The sequence below is a fragment of the Culex pipiens genome, chromosome 1 (assembly GCF_016801865.2).
Source record: "Culex pipiens pallens isolate TS chromosome 1, TS_CPP_V2, whole genome shotgun sequence".
NCBI lineage: Eukaryota > Metazoa > Arthropoda > Insecta > Diptera > Culicidae > Culex > Culex pipiens.
Window position 1 is genome coordinate 100,806,933 of NC_068937.1, and position 15,448 is coordinate 100,822,380.

Genomic DNA, 15,448 nt, shown 5'->3' on the forward strand with positions numbered 1-15,448 from the left:
GTGTATGTATTGCGTGTACGCACACGAAAATAAAGTGAGGTTAAATTTTGTCAGCCAGCAAAACCAAATGGTGCGCTAGTGTGCGTACGCGAAACATCATAAAGCTCTATAAAGAGCTGTCACTGACCCTGCGAAATGTGTTGGCTGACATCGTACGATAATGCATGAAAATAAGCTATAAGTCACATGATAAATAACTTTCGCGAGAGAGAGAAAGCTCATATCTGGTGTAAACAAACCAATTTCTGTGGCACCTCGTGGATTGTAAAAAAAAACTGTCAAAAATTGGTAAATACTTTTTTTTACCACAGTGTGTTTGTGTGCTCAATGCGGTAGATGATTTGGTAGATTTTTGACAGTTCGATGCCAACGAATTATTCCAAGAAATTTACCATGGATCTACCAAAATCCATTCAACAACACGGTTCTAGTCAAGGCTCTAGTTTTGAATTACAACACTCGAATAATATTTTTTTTCTGACCGCCCGATATGTCAGCCAGCATATTTCACCGGGACAGCTTGAGCTCGAACATTGTTTGCATCTGGACACTGTGACGAGGAGTTCGTCATTTTTGAGTTAAATTATATTTTTTTAATGTGCCTAGAAAGCTTTATGTTAGTGACGTTTATTTACACTCTGAATTAATTTTAGTCACTTTAATTAGGATGGGTATCTTTTTACAAATTTTCTCTTAACTTATTTTTTTTTCAATTTGTAGTTGTTTTACTGCTTTTTTCCCTTCTAATTAGTTCCAAATTTGCAATGCCCCCAAGAGCTGCAGTCCAATTTCGTTTTAAAACGTCATTAAACGCCCAATTTTTAATGGCTCGCACTTTGAAGGTCAAAGTCAAACACGCGCCGGCTAGGAACCGAGACTAATGAAACCGCGTCAGGTGGAAATTGGATTTGGCAACGCTCAACCTTGGCCAAGGAGATGGAAGAAAAGCGTGAATGCCCTGAGGGGAAATGATTTGGGGTTTTCCTAAATAGTCGGGCAAGAGCGCGCTCGACCATAAAGTGACGGAGTTTATTGGGTTTCAGTTACCGGATTGTTACTAAAGGTTGTTGTTTACCATTTCTGCTTGATATTCAGATAGGTTTTACGGGCCCAGGGTTATTTACGGCCAATAACATGGCTGCACTGGCCTATAAATTTGTCCATTTTGACAGATCGAAGTTCCGCCTTGGAATGATTGATGAATTATTTTTAAGCGATAAATTTCAACGCTTCGCGTTTGAGTTTGATTAGAATTCAAGTTCAATTAGCACGTGAATATTCGCGAAACTAATTAAAAAAGCCTTCTACGCCGGTGTTGGACGGCGTTAGGATCCAAGGGAAATTATTGCTTCCAGAATTCATTAGCATACCATCCGAGAGCTAATCGAACGATGACTCACAAAGATTCGACACGGAATTAACACTTTATTACAGCAGACAAGTTAATTTGGAATTTAATCCAAATTTTATCGAACATTGGGTCATTGTCATTCATCGTGTATTGATGTAGCTGTCAAGTGCACGCTGCTGAGGTGTTAGTCAGAACCACCTTCAAATAACTAACGTCTTTGAAGGTTATGTAATAATTTTAAATGGCACAAGTTTTCAGTTCAACTATCGCTGCCAACTCTTTGCCTGCAAAACTTGTAAGAGGAGGCTCGCCGGACAAAGAACATTACTTCGAGAGAACCCACTCCAAGTTGTATTACGCTTCCTGATTGGTCAGGTTCTACCCGCTTCCCTAAAAAGTGAGCAAAACCTCCTCCCCTGCAGCAGACCTGTCATTGGCATTGAACTCGACGCCAACATAAGTCCGGTGCAATTGCATCGCGACGACGGCACAAAGTGCCCTAGGAATGCTGAGCCTTTCACTCGACCTTGGTTGCACGGGACCCTCTTTGTTGTGTGTGGTCTGACCAGAACTGCACTGCGAGTCGTTGCCCTGCAGTTTTATAGTTCTTAGCAGGTGAGCAAATCAAGGATGGATTTCCCCTCCCCACGTACTGACTGCAAGAATGCAATTACAGCTTCCTACTAGAATCTTGTTTCGTCAATTTGATCTTGAAAAGGGTAATTTGTTTGCCACCAAGAGCGATGATTTATCATGTAAACAAACTCTGATTCATGTGATTTCAGCGTGTACAAATGACAGCTTCCACTAGCTGTCAGCGGGCGCAGCAGTGCTGCCAGCCTACCTTTACACAGTACGCGTACGTCAAGCTGATGGCGATGGTGGGAAAGGGGGAACTCATCAGGGGCCACTCGTTCGTCCGGGGATCGGACAGGTCGTCCATCAGGTACCGCCATCCTCCGTAGACTTTGTTTACCAGGTCCATCTGGTAGGCTGCAAAAAAAAAGAGAAAGAGAAGTTAGTTAACCGTCAAAATTGGGCACTTTGGCCCATCAGCGATCAAAGTTCAATTTATTCCCCTCCCCCTCGGAGAACATGTGGACAAAAAGTTGACAGCCATGCGCGAATCACGTCAGCGAGTCAAGTTTTGATTTCTCCGCTGGAAATTTGTTTGCTGACGGCAGCGCCGCTGGATCCAACAACCTGCAAATTGGACTTTTGTTTCCAGGAGGAACGCGGGCGCGAAAAGTAAGTGGGTAAAAAGGTGTGAAAATGTGGGTAAAAGGTTTTAGCGTGGACTACTGTCAAAGTTGGCTGTCAAAGATGCACAGTTGTTGAATGTTGATAACATTGTTAGTAATTTAGTCATGAAATATAACTCAGAAATTACCCAAAATTGGGGTGTTGAAAAAGTAGATTTACCCCGAATTAGCAAAACATTGTCCCGCAAGCCATCAAAATCCCAGTATCGAACGTTCCATTAGCCAGCTGGGCCAAAATTCAGCTTCCATGCGTCACGTGTGTCACTATGTTTCGGCTCGGTGGACCTTGCCGCTTAGCTGATCATCATCTCACGGTCTTCAGCAATCATCATTAGCGTGAGATTATGCTTTTTTTGTTATACACGGTGAGAATTAATCAATCAAATTTGCGTAAAATTATGATTAGAAAATATTGAATTAAATTTAACTGAAATAGGTTTATTGCAGATAAGAGTGTAGAGCTAGTTTAACAGGAAACACGCTGATTCGAAATTGCTCAATTCTTTTCAACTTCAACCCAGTTTATTTCAATTTGAAGTATTCAAGTAACTTTTTTATCTTCCGTGTCAACAAAGATCTTCCGACGGACTTTCCAGAGTTACAGATTTCGCTTCAATCGCTGTTTGTCAATCGCAAACAAAACGTCCAACTTCAAACACTCCTGCCAGTTCATTCAAACGTCAACAAACTTTCGACAAGTGCCATCCCCCCTGAAAAAAAATCCCAAACTTCCGCTAATCGAACGTTCCAGACGATCCCACCAAAGTCTGAAAGTCCCGTGTGTGTCAATCACGTGCGGGTGCGCGCTTGCTTTGACTGCGGCACGCGTCATTTTCGCGGTACTTGAAACTGCGTACTTTTTGTTTGTTTACCTTTTTCCCCGACGGCGGGGTTCGAGCTATGTGCACTGTCACGGTGACTAAGCGCTCGTTTACTCCGGTGTGGTTCAATTTTAGGCAATTGCGGGCTTGCTAATTGTTTAACCGGTGGGGTTTGCTTTATGTTGTTGTTGTGGGTAACAAATTGATTTTGCGCTTGTTTAGGGTCTGTAAAGAATGAAATTGACGCTTAATTGGGGTTCTTTTGGAGTACAATTCAATTAGATAGGTGCTCTTAAAAATAAACGTTAAAACTTATAATAGGTTGACTTTCTGTAAGTGTGTACTGATGACATTAGCAAAACGTTGACAGTATAACAAACCCATGCAGCAAAAGCACATCGTTTGATCTTATAATGAGTAATTGTTTTCAATCGTGTAGCAAATGATCGGTCAGCTAATGTTGTAAATGTTAACTTTTTTTTTTCAAGAAAAAATTACCATCTTCTAATTCAAAAGGATACAGCTTAGTCAACACCGGCTTAACAACATAAAAAAACACAAAATCCATCGTGTTTGCCACAATTTCGCCAGGCATCTTAAATTTTATGCAAATCGACGAAATGACACACGTGGCCACATGGAGAATTTCAACTCATTAACATCTCACTAGTCTGGAGCCGTTTGGCGTCGAGCCGAACCTAATGGGCCCTTCTGCAGACATGGTAACAAATCAATGATGGGGCTGCCAATGACCCGAAAATCTAGAAAAAAAAACAAGCCAGATTGTTGAGTTCGTTTGGACAGCTGTTGTTGACCGGGTGTTGTTGATCAAACACGTGTTCAAGGTTTTTTGCAGGTGGTTGAAATACTTAAAATTTTATGGGTTGATAACTTGTGATTCTGGGGAATTCCGGCTGGCGTTGAGAAAGTAGCAGACTTCTCCCTTAAAATGCCGTACATAATAGGATTCATTGTGTTTTTTCAAGTCCACTTAATGCCAATCATGCCTATAAAAGCATATTTGTATAATAATATCGCTAGACAAAATCGTGGTAGAAGCAGGACGCTTTCAAATTTTGAAACACTTAAAATTTTAAGGGTACTTGAATGTTTTAAACGCCAACGTCTGCATCATAACGTTTCTTGGCTAAGCAGATGAATCAGAATTAGCGTGTAGCGAGTCAAAGAAAACAAATAGCTGTCAAAATCAAAGCAATCCCCATTTCTTGCACACACAACGGAAATCACTCAGATTTCGTCAAAACCAAACCCAAGCAAATGTTTGATTTGGATGATTTTCAGAACTGAGCTAGAAAAATTTCTACCGCTTAAATCCGGTATTCCGCACAGAATGACAATAAAACATATCAGTTCATTGGCTGCTACGCAACAGCAAAGTATAATGAAAATATGATTTTCTCTCTCGCATCTGTAATTTTTGGGAGACTTATCTCATGGAAAACGATGCTTCGAATGAAATCACCATTTGATCGTACAAACTAATTAAAATGGGTTAAGCAATTAAACTCTCATTTCCATTTGAGCCTGCAAACCAAAATTAAATTCTGATAAAAATTTGATCAAAACAGACTAAGTTGAGTTTGGGCCATTTGACAGATTACACGATCAAAACAAATTACTAACCTTTCGAGTTTGAGTAACTTTTGCTGCACGATCGACCGAGTTCTAAATTCATACTCAAAGCCGAGCTCACGTTAAAAACTCTATTAATTACATCACGTAACTCATCCGTACCCGAGGGTGAATCCTTATTACGCACTAATCGCCAAGCCCCGGACACGAACGATTCGCATGAATCTTCCCCGCGCAAGCTTCTTCACCGTGCCCATATCAATCGATTATTTATTATGACTGTTACAAGTTGTTGAAACCGATCCGTCCCCGCAAGCCCCTCTCCTCCCCGCCTCAATCAACCAGCAATATTAATTTAATAAACCTCCCTCCCAGAAGTTGCACAGGTCCGAGTCTTGCCAATATTGACAGTGCGCTCACGCTTGCCTTACAAGCACCAACTTTTAGAGCATTTAGTAAACTACGCGGATGACATTCATTGTCGCCCGCCAGCTCGATTGCGAATTCCGCGCGATTGACAATAGATATCAGCTGGCGGGAAAAATGGCAACCCTGCCGATAGGAAGATTGCGCTCAGGGAAAATTACACCATTTGTATGCATCGTCCATCAAGTGTGCAATTTTAGTGTCCCTCTCGGCGCGTTGTTTGTTGTGATCTGGAGGCCGCAGCGTTGCCAGGAGAAAATCGGCGAAAAAGAACAACAATACAGATTTCAACAAAACTGAGCTCACTCTAGACTGAGTTTTACGATGAATGTCAAATTTGGGTTAATTTAACTCAGAATTCGAAATTCAGTGAAATTTACCCAAATCTAACATTTGCCACGTACTCATTTTTGAGTAGATTTGGTTTCAACGAAATCCAATTGATGTAATCTCGGATCTAACCCACCAAGGAATTTGCCAGTTTTTTCACCTGATGGGCAAATCAAATACAGGATATAAATATCAACACACATGAGTAGGATGCACTGTTCATTTACGAACCATCTTCGATTCGCTACCTCATTTTACCGCAACATTTAGGGGTTTTTAGGCACAGTGAAAAAACTGTGATTTAACTCAAAGTTGAATAAATCTTCAACAAAGTGTCGTCACAGCCGCTAGTTCCCTGTCACGACGTCCTAGCAGAGTTCTAACAGAGGTGGTACGTACTGCATTCTAGCTGAAATGTTCCACCGTTCTAGCAGGATTCTGTTAGAACCAGCTCTGCTAGAATATTTCTTGATGAAAACAAAGAGCTGTAATCGATGCCGTCACAGCCTTTGTGAAATATGTTGACTTGTCATCAGGGTGACAGAAAGACTTATACGGATCTTTTTATATTTGACAGATCTCATCGTAATCAAAATAATAACATTCAAGATAAAACATCGGTTCCTTCCTGTAGAGCTGCCATTGGATATTTTAACATTTTGTTGACACTTTTGTCTTTGTTTACATTTTCATGACACGGGGTGATGTACCACACTTACTCAATTTTGCTGTGACAGCTCGAGCTCGATCTTTTTTTTGCAACAGTACATTGTGAGTCTGGTTAGAACCTAAAGCGTAGGTCACTCTGTAAAATTATCAAAACAAGAGTTCAAAAAGACGACCGGTTTGACAACTTATCGTTTCCAGTCGATGCATAAAATTCCATTTGAGGGAAACAGACCGAAAACAACAAATTAGTATAACGAGATGCGACAAAGACAAAAACATGGGAAGAAGATTGGCAAGAGTAAGGAATGTTTATAGCTTCGCTAAAATGTTTATGAAATCAGCTTCTTCTTTGACGTAAAGGTTTTTCCGTCATTTTCATAAGTCTTAATTTGACAGTCGACAAAAAACAAAAAAGCAATCTTAATCTTAGTAAATTTGTACAAGCTTAAAAGAAGCTTTGTTTTGTCTGGAACCGGGATTAACCCTTACTCACAAACAAACGCTGCACCGATCTAATCATCCGCTAAAACCCTCCCCGATCATCCCCAGTAACATAACCTAGACATATGATTACCCCTCCAAAACAGCGTCGCTATAGTTACCGGTGACCTCAATTTCCCCAAACCTACAATCATCCTCCGTCACTCACCATCACCCTGGGAAAATGATTCACCACTCGAGCATGTTTGTAAACAACGCCGTCGCAACGGATTAGAACAAAGCAGGCGCTGAAGAAAAAGCCACCAAGCGACACCGCGTGCGATTGCGACATCTTGCGGGCGGATGTTGCACGACGACGCGCGTGCGACGTCGCTGAAGACGCCGTTTGCTGCGATCTCTTGAGAGCGGAAATTCAAGGGAAAACCGTCGCCAAGGACGGAAGGTTTGCGTGTCTGGGCAATAAATATTCTGTCACTGTCAATGGCGTCGACATGCAGAGGTAGTTTGAAAAAGTAGAATTATCGCAACCAGCGCAGCGTGTCACAGTTGGCCGTGACAATTACTCAAGGCGTCGCCATGGTAACTTGTCTACCACTTGACACTTGCCGGCGAAGCCGGTTGCAGACTTATTGGATTAACACGGAAATTCAAACTGTAAACAACTGTTCAGTCGGACCGCGTGGTCTGGTTTTGGCGCAGAATTTAAATAATCTAGAAAAGCCGCAGCCGCAACCGTCTCACGACACCGCAATTACTCTAATTGCTGATTTATGGCTTGTATTAGATGCCGGGCGGTCAACCGAGCAGTCCTGCTCGAGAAAGTGCCGCTTCATGCGAGATCATCAATCAAAGAAGGCTTTGTGTGGAACTCAACAATAACAAACCGCAGCGGAGCTTCTTCCAGCATCTTGAAAGGTAAACAAGCCGTAACCGCAACTGTCAAGCCGTTTGACGCAAGCAAGAAAGTTCTGGAAACGTGTTTAGTTGTAGACGGGACACTTGCTAGACACCGTGTAGGAATGCGTTAGTTGTGTTGTTGTTATTGTTGTGTTATGGCGTAACTGACCGGCCGTTTCAATTAAGATAAGTGTCGGCGATAAATGCCGTTATTGAAAGGGAGTGGAACTCCAACCCACATAGAAAAATGGGCGGAAAACGGCCAGAAAGCGGGGACGTTTTGCCTGAAAGCGGGCCCGATTTTCAGCACGCTTTTTCCCCTCGTTGTGGCCCATTGCGTGCCAGAATGCAACATTTAGGCGGGCGTTACGCATTTTGGCCGCTGTGTTACGCCCGTCTGTGGCACGCTTTTGGGCCCGTTTTGACCACGATAACGGGGCTATAAACGGGGGACCGACGTGCCGGAAACCGGGGGGTTTCTCCTTCCTGTTTACTTCGGATTTCAAGTTAGGGCGATTAAAAAAAATAGGGTGACAAATAAACACGACAGATTATTTTTTTATTTCATTTCTTTTTTGAATTAACAACAAAACTTAAACTAATTACCTAACTAGCTAAACAAAATATAAGTTGGGTTAGTATGTTAACAGGACTTAAAATAGATTTTATTGGTAATTTGGACAAATTTAGTTTATTTTAGTTAGATTTAGTCAAATTTAGATAAACTTAGTAAAAATTAATTAAATTCAGTTAAAATCAGTAAACTTTAGTTAAATTTAGTTAAATAAAGTAAAATTTAGTTAAATTTATTAAGATTTTCTTAAATTTAGTTGAATTTAGTTTTATTTAGTTAAAATAAGTAAAATTTAGTTACATTCAATAAAATTTGAGAAGGTTTCGAAAAATTTCGTTTCATTTATTTCAAATTAGTTAACTTTGGCTAAACTAAGTTATATCAAGTTAAAATTAGTTAAAATAAGTTAAATTGAGTTATATATAGTTAATGTTAGTTATATTTAGTTAAACTTAGTTAAATGTAGTAAAATTTTATTAAATATATTTAATTTTGATAAGTTTGGTTAAGTTTAGTTAGATTTAATTAAATTAAGTTGAATTTAGGTACATTTAGTCAAAAAAAAGTCAAATTTAGATTAGAATTAGATTAAGTAAAATTTAATTATGTTTCGTAAAATTTCACCTTATTTATTTAAATTTAGTTAAACTTTGTTGAATTCAGTAAAATTTAGTAAAATTTAGTTGAATTTAGTTAAATTCAGTTGCATTTAGTTAGATTTACTAAGATTTAGTTAAATTAAGTTAAATTTAGTTAGATTTAGTCAAATTTAGTTAGATTTAAATAAAAATAGTTGAATTTAGTAACATTTAGGCAAAATAAGTGAAAATTAGTTAGATTAAGTAAAATTTAATTATGTTCCGTAATATTTTGCTTAATTTATTTCAATTTAGTTAAACTTTGTTGAATTTTGTTAAATTAAGTTATATTTAGTTAAATTTAAAAACATTTAGCTAAATTTAGTTAAATTCAATTGAATTAAGTAAGATTTAATTAAATATAGTTGAATTTAGTTAATTTAGTTAAAATAAGTAAAATTTAGTTAGATTAGGTAAAATTTAATTAAGTTTCGTAAAACTTAGCGTAATTTAATTCAATTTATTTCAATTTAGTTAACTTTGGCAAAATTAAGTTATATTAGGTTAAAATTAATGAAATTAAGTTCAATTTAGTTAAATTGAATTATATTTAGATACATTTAGTTATATTTAGTTTAATTTAGTTGAATTTAGTAACATTTAGTTGAACTTAGTTAAATTGATTTAAATTTAGTAAAATTTATTTATTTTAGTTAAAATAATAAAATAAATAAAAAGTTGAATTATTTTCAATAAAGTTGACTTAAATTTAATTTTGTAAAACTAGGTAAAATTTAGTAAAATTAAGTTAAATTAAGCTAAATGAAGCTAAATTATGTTTAATTTGCATAAATGTGGTTAAATTTAGTTAAATTTAACTAAATTAAGTTAAGTTTGGCTAAATTTAGAAAATTTTTGCCAAATTAAGTTAAATTTATGTAAAATTTGTTGAATTTATTTAAATTTTGTTAAAATCAATATAATTAAGTTAAATATGGCTGAATTTATTCAAATTACTTAAATTTGCCTAAATTTAGTTGAATTAAGTTTAATTAGGTGAATTTAGAAACTTAAATTTGGTGAAGTTTAGTAAATGTATGTTTTATTTTGTTGAATTCAGTTATGTTTAATAATTTTTAATAATCTTTGTTAAATTAAATTATTAAATTATTTAAATTGAAATAAACTAAGTTAAAATTAATCTAATCAAGTAAAATAAAGTCAAATCTAGTTAAATTATATTATATTTAGTAAGATTGAGTTAAGTTTGGCAGAACTTAAGCAAATCAATTTAAATTAAAATAAATTTAGCTAAATTGAGTTAAATTTAGTTTAAAAATGTCAAGTTTAGCGAAATTTCGTAAAATTAAGTTTAATTTGGCCAAAATGAGTTAAATTCATTGTTAAATTCTGTTAAATTTGGTTAAATTAAATAAAATTAGGCATCATTTAGTAAAATTTATTAATTTTTAGAAAAATTTAGCTTAATTTAGTTAAGTTACTAAATAAAATTGTATTAAGCTTAATAAGCTGAATTCACTTTGATTTAGTAAAATTTACTTTATTTTGGCTTAATGTAGATACAATTAGTAAAATAGAGTTAACTATCAATTAACTCAAATTAAATTAAATTAAATTAAGTAAAATTAAGTAGAATTTAGTTCAATTAAGTTAAATTTACTTAAATTAAATTAAGTTATATTTAATTTAGCTTAATTTTGGTAAAATTAAGTTGAATTTAGTAAATTTGACTAGTTGAGTTTGGCCAAATTTAGTTAAGCTTTGTAATTTTTTGTTTAATTCTGTTGAATTCAATTTAATAAATTATTAATATTAATAAAATTTTATTAAACATCGCAAAATTGATTTGAATTTGGTTAAATTGTGTTGAATTAAGTTAAATTGGGTTGAATTAAGATAAACTTAGTTAAAATTGGTAGAATCAACCGGAAAAAAAATCGTTAAATTAAGTTATATTTAGTAAAATTTAGTCAAATTTGGTAGAATTTAAGTCAATTCAATTAAATTAAGGTAAATTCAATTAAATTTAGTAAAATTTAGTTAAAATATATTAAGTTTAGCAAAAATTGGTAGAATTTAGTTCAATTTGATTAAAATGAGTAAAATTAAGTTGAATTAAGTTTAAATTAGCTCAATTTAATAAAATTTTGCTTAATTTAGTTAAATGTGGCTGAATTTAATTTAATTAATTTTGATTTTTTTTGTATTTTTGTAGTTTTTTATTTTGGTATTTTGGTATTTTGGTATTTTGGTATTTTGGTATTTTGGTATTTTGGTATTTTGGTATTTTGGTATTTCGGTATTTTGGTATTTTGGTATTTTGGTATTTTGGTATTTTGGTATTTTGGTATTTTGGTATTTTGGTATTTTGGTATTTTGGTATTTTGGTATTTTGGTATTTTGGTATTTTGGTATTTTGTTATTTTGGTATTTTGGTATTTTTGTATTTTTGTATTTTTGTATTTTTGTATTTTGGTATTTTGGTATTTTGGTATTTTGGTATTTTTGTATTTTGGTATTTTGGTATTTTGGTATTTTGGTATTTTGGTATTTTGGTATTTTGGTATTTTGGTATTTTGGTATTTTGGTATTTTGGTATTTTGGTATTTTGGTATTTTGGTATTTTGGTATTTTGGTATTTTGGTATTTTGGTATTTTGGTATTTTGGTATTTTAGTATTTTAGTATTTTAGTATTTTAGTATTTTAGTATTTTGGTATTTTGGTATTTTGGTATTTTGGTATTTTGGTATTTTGGTATTTTGGTATTTTGGTATTTTGGTATTTTGGTATTTTGGTATTTTGGTATTTTGGTATTTTGGTATTTTGGTATTTTGGTATTTTGGTATTTTGGTATTTTTGTATTTTGGTATTTTGGTATTTTGGTATTTTGGTATTTTGGTATTTTGGTATTTTGGTATTTTGGTATTTTGGTATTTTGGTATTTTGGTATTTTGGTATTTTGGTATTTTGGTATTTTGGTATTTTGGTATTTTGGTATTTTGGTATTTTGGTATTTTGGTATTTTGGTATTTTGGTATTTTTGTATTTTTGTATTTTTGTATTTTTGTATTTTTGTATTTTTGTATTTTTGTATTTTTGTATTTTTGTATTTTTGTATTTTTGTATTTTTGTATTTTTGTATTTTTGTATTTTTGTATTTTGGTATTTTGGTATTTTGGTATTTTGGTATTTTGGTATTTTGGTATTTTGGTATTTTGGTATTTTGGTATTTTTGTATTTTTGTATTTTGGTATTTTGGTATTTTGGTATTTTGGTATTTTGGTATTTTGGTATTTTTGTATTTTTGTATTTTGGTATTTTGGTATTTTGGTATTTTGGTATTTTGGTATTTTGGTATTTTGGTATTTTGATATTTTTGTATTTTTGTATTTTTGTATTTTTGTATTTTTGTATTTTTGTATTTTTGTATTTTTGTATTTTTGTATTTTTGTATTTTTGTATTTTTGTATTTTTGTATTTTTGTATTTTTGTATTTTTGTATTTTTGTATTTTTGTATTTTTGTATTTTTGTATTTTTGTATTTTTGTATTTTTGTATTTTTGTATTTTTGTATTTTTGTATTTTAGTATTTTAGTATTTTTGTATTTTTGTATTTTTGTATTTTTGTATTTTTGTATTTTTGTATTTTAGTATTTTAGTATTTTAGTATTTTAGTATTTTTGTATTTTTGTATTTTTGTATTTTTGTATTTTTATATTTTTGTATTTTTGTATTTTTGTATTTTTGTATTTTTGTATTTTAGTATTTTAGTATTTTTGTATTTTAGTATTTTAGTATTTTAGTATTTTAGTATTTTAGTATTTTAGTATTTTAGTATTTTAGTATTTTAGTATTTTAGTATTTTAGTATTTTAGTATTTTAGTATTTTAGTATTTTAGTATTTTAGTATTTTAGTATTTTAGTATTTTAGTATTTTAGTATTTTAGTATTTTAGTATTTTAGTATTTTAGTATTTTAGTATTTTAGTATTTTAGTATTTTAGTATTTTAGTATTTTAGTATTTTAGTATTTAATACCTTTGTATTTGTTTGTATTTTAGTATTTTAATAATTTTGTATTTTTTGTTGTATTTTTGTATTTGTGTATTTTTTTATTTTTGTATTTTTCTATTTTTTTGTATTTTTGTATAGTTGTATTTTTGTATTGTTTTATATTTTTATATTGTTGTATTTTTGTATTGTTTTGTTTTTGTATTTTTTGTGTTTTTATATTTTTAATTTTTTGTATTGTTTGTAATGTGTATATTTGTACTTCAGTATTTTTATGAGTTTGTTTTTAGTTGATTATTTTTGTAGATTTGTTCTTATACCTTCACTTTTTGTAATTTTTTATTTTTGTTGATATGTATTTTATTAGTTTTGTGTTGCATATTTTTTAATATTTGAATTTTTATATATTTGTATCATTGTATTTTTGTGGTTGAGAATACTAGTATTATTGTTGTTTGGTATATTTGTGTTTATGTAGCTGTGTAGTTTTCATTTTCGTAATTGACTATCGTAACGTCCCTGGGGTTGCGAGAGATGCAGCATTTGCTGCAGCATGTTGGACACCTTGGCCGCGGTTGATCTGCCGAGGAACATTAAGTTGGCAGCTGACGGCGGGGAGAATTGTTTCGCTCCGGCGGCTCAACAATGAAAAACTGCACTGGATGTTGAGGTAGACGGACTAGATAAACTGCTGGACGGCCGGTTCGGAGGCCTGCTCGTACAGCATCTTGCACTGTTCTTCTCTGGATGTTGAACTGGAGCTCTTGCGGGGTTGGAATGCGCGGGTGTTGACTTGCCGGCTGCTGTTCCTGTTGGTTTGTGTCGGCCACGACGTTGTCCATGGAGTTCTTCATCAGCATGCGGCACAAGATTTCGCTCTGATGGTTCTTGGTGAGCAGCTGCATCAGCTACTGTTGCTGGGCCAGTAGGTTGTTGCATGCACGGTTCTGAGTCACCAGTTTGACCAGGCGCTTGAACGCGTTGCTGCAGATCGTAGGACTCCGACGGGTGGAAGCCACGGCTGCCGTACGCTACGGATTGATGCCCCTAGTGACGCAACCCCGCGCTGCTGGTGCTGGTTCTGCTGCTGCTGCTGCTGGGGACAACTGTTGCTAAAAGCTTCGTTGTTTGACAGGAACGTCTGGCGAAAGTTCACCCGCTGGACTGTTTGTACGGCGGAACCACCAGCTGAAGCGCGATCCGGATTGGGCGTAACTGATGCCGGTGCCCCAAAATTGAGTCAATCTTCGTAAACTCCTCAAAGTTGTTCGCGTTGATTCCGTCCGCTTGCCTGCTTCTCGTTCTCAGCCGGTGGCAATCCACTACGGTTCCTCTTCGATGAATCTCGGTCCAACGAACCTGTTTCCGCACGTGTAGTGTCCTGACGACGGATAGGCGAGAGAGGCCACCGTTGGGTCGGTTCAAGGACTCGTTCAGATGTCCATGTTGACCGTTTTGTTCGCCGGTGGTGCGCGTTCCCGTTGTGTAGCCGGCTTCGGAAGGAGTTGCGATGCCGTTCCGTCTTCGAGGGCAAAAAAACGAAACCTTGTGTTGGGAAAAAGAGGAATTTCAATTAATTAAGTAACTTAACTTATAGAAACATGAAACTTTTAAATTTACCTGTAATCTGCCGAACAAAGCACAAAATTTAATCAACATTTTTTTCCAACTGACTGAAAAGTTCAAACGAAAATGTTTGACAGTTCGCGCGTTACGAAAAAAAGAGAGAGTGCGTTTCTGCGTGCACGATTTTTATTGGTGTGCGTGTGCAAATATAAAATCAACATTTTCGCGGATTGAGTTTTGGATAAGGGGTCTGAACTGGCACTGGGGATGCCCGATTAACGCCCGCTCCCCCCCCAAAAGTTAGAGTGGGAATTAGTCACGATGGGTTTCAACCAAGGGGGTTGACACTTCGAATATTTTCATTCGAATCATTCCGGTAATTCCAGAATGAAACCAGAATGATGATGGAATGATGCTTGGAATGAAGCATTTTTTTCTGTTTCTTCCTAATACTATTTTTGCGTGCTAGGCCAGCTGTCATTCGCTTCAATGAAAAGTAAACATGTTTTTTGGAGTCGAAAAACTGCTGACGGCGAAAATCCTCCTTGTAAGGACAATGTTCCTGAGTGTTCCTGTGGCCTGTTCCGTCGTCGATCGTGGAGGTAGCTCGCTTCCGTAGGTTGGAAGGTGCCGGATTTGGGGTGCCAGTACGGTGGCGGCAATAGAGACGGAGCAGATTCGCTTGGATAAAAGTTGGTTAGTGAATTTTTCTACAATTATTTTGGTAGCTCAAAGAACCGTGCTGCGATCAAGATTGTTCCGATGTGACTCGTCTTAAGTGTGAATTTTGAGGGTTTTTCAACTATGTACCTATTTCTCTTTAAGGAACTAGACTCCCTCAAAACATCTTTTGCGTGTCCACCGCCAACTCCCCCACCGAAGGACATCATTGGAGCCATCGCGTTAAC

At 34.9% G+C, this 15,448-nt stretch overlaps 2 protein-coding genes across 3 annotated transcripts in view; both read right to left on the bottom strand.

Annotated features, from left to right (window-relative positions):
• The window catches only part of LOC120429627 (elongation of very long chain fatty acids protein), a 49,686-nt gene that overhangs the window by 4,955 nt on the left and 29,283 nt on the right, over nt 1–15,448 (bottom strand). For both annotated transcript variants that reach the window (XM_052708083.1, XM_052708081.1), the window contains exon 2: nt 2,196–2,344. In XM_052708083.1, the coding sequence (XP_052564043.1) occupies nt 2,196–2,336 (141 nt within the window). In that variant the 5' untranslated portion in view covers nt 2,337–2,344. The remainder of the gene's footprint in view (nt 1–2,195; nt 2,345–15,448) is intronic.
• Nucleotides 13,160–14,796, bottom strand: LOC120424778 (uncharacterized). Its single transcript, XM_039588982.2, has 2 exons — nt 14,595–14,796; nt 13,160–14,519 (listed from the first exon to the last, which is right to left on the bottom strand). Exons 1-2 carry the CDS (start codon nt 14,631–14,633, stop codon nt 14,127–14,129), a joined length of 432 nt encoding a protein of 143 aa, XP_039444916.1. The 5' UTR covers nt 14,634–14,796; the 3' UTR covers nt 13,160–14,126.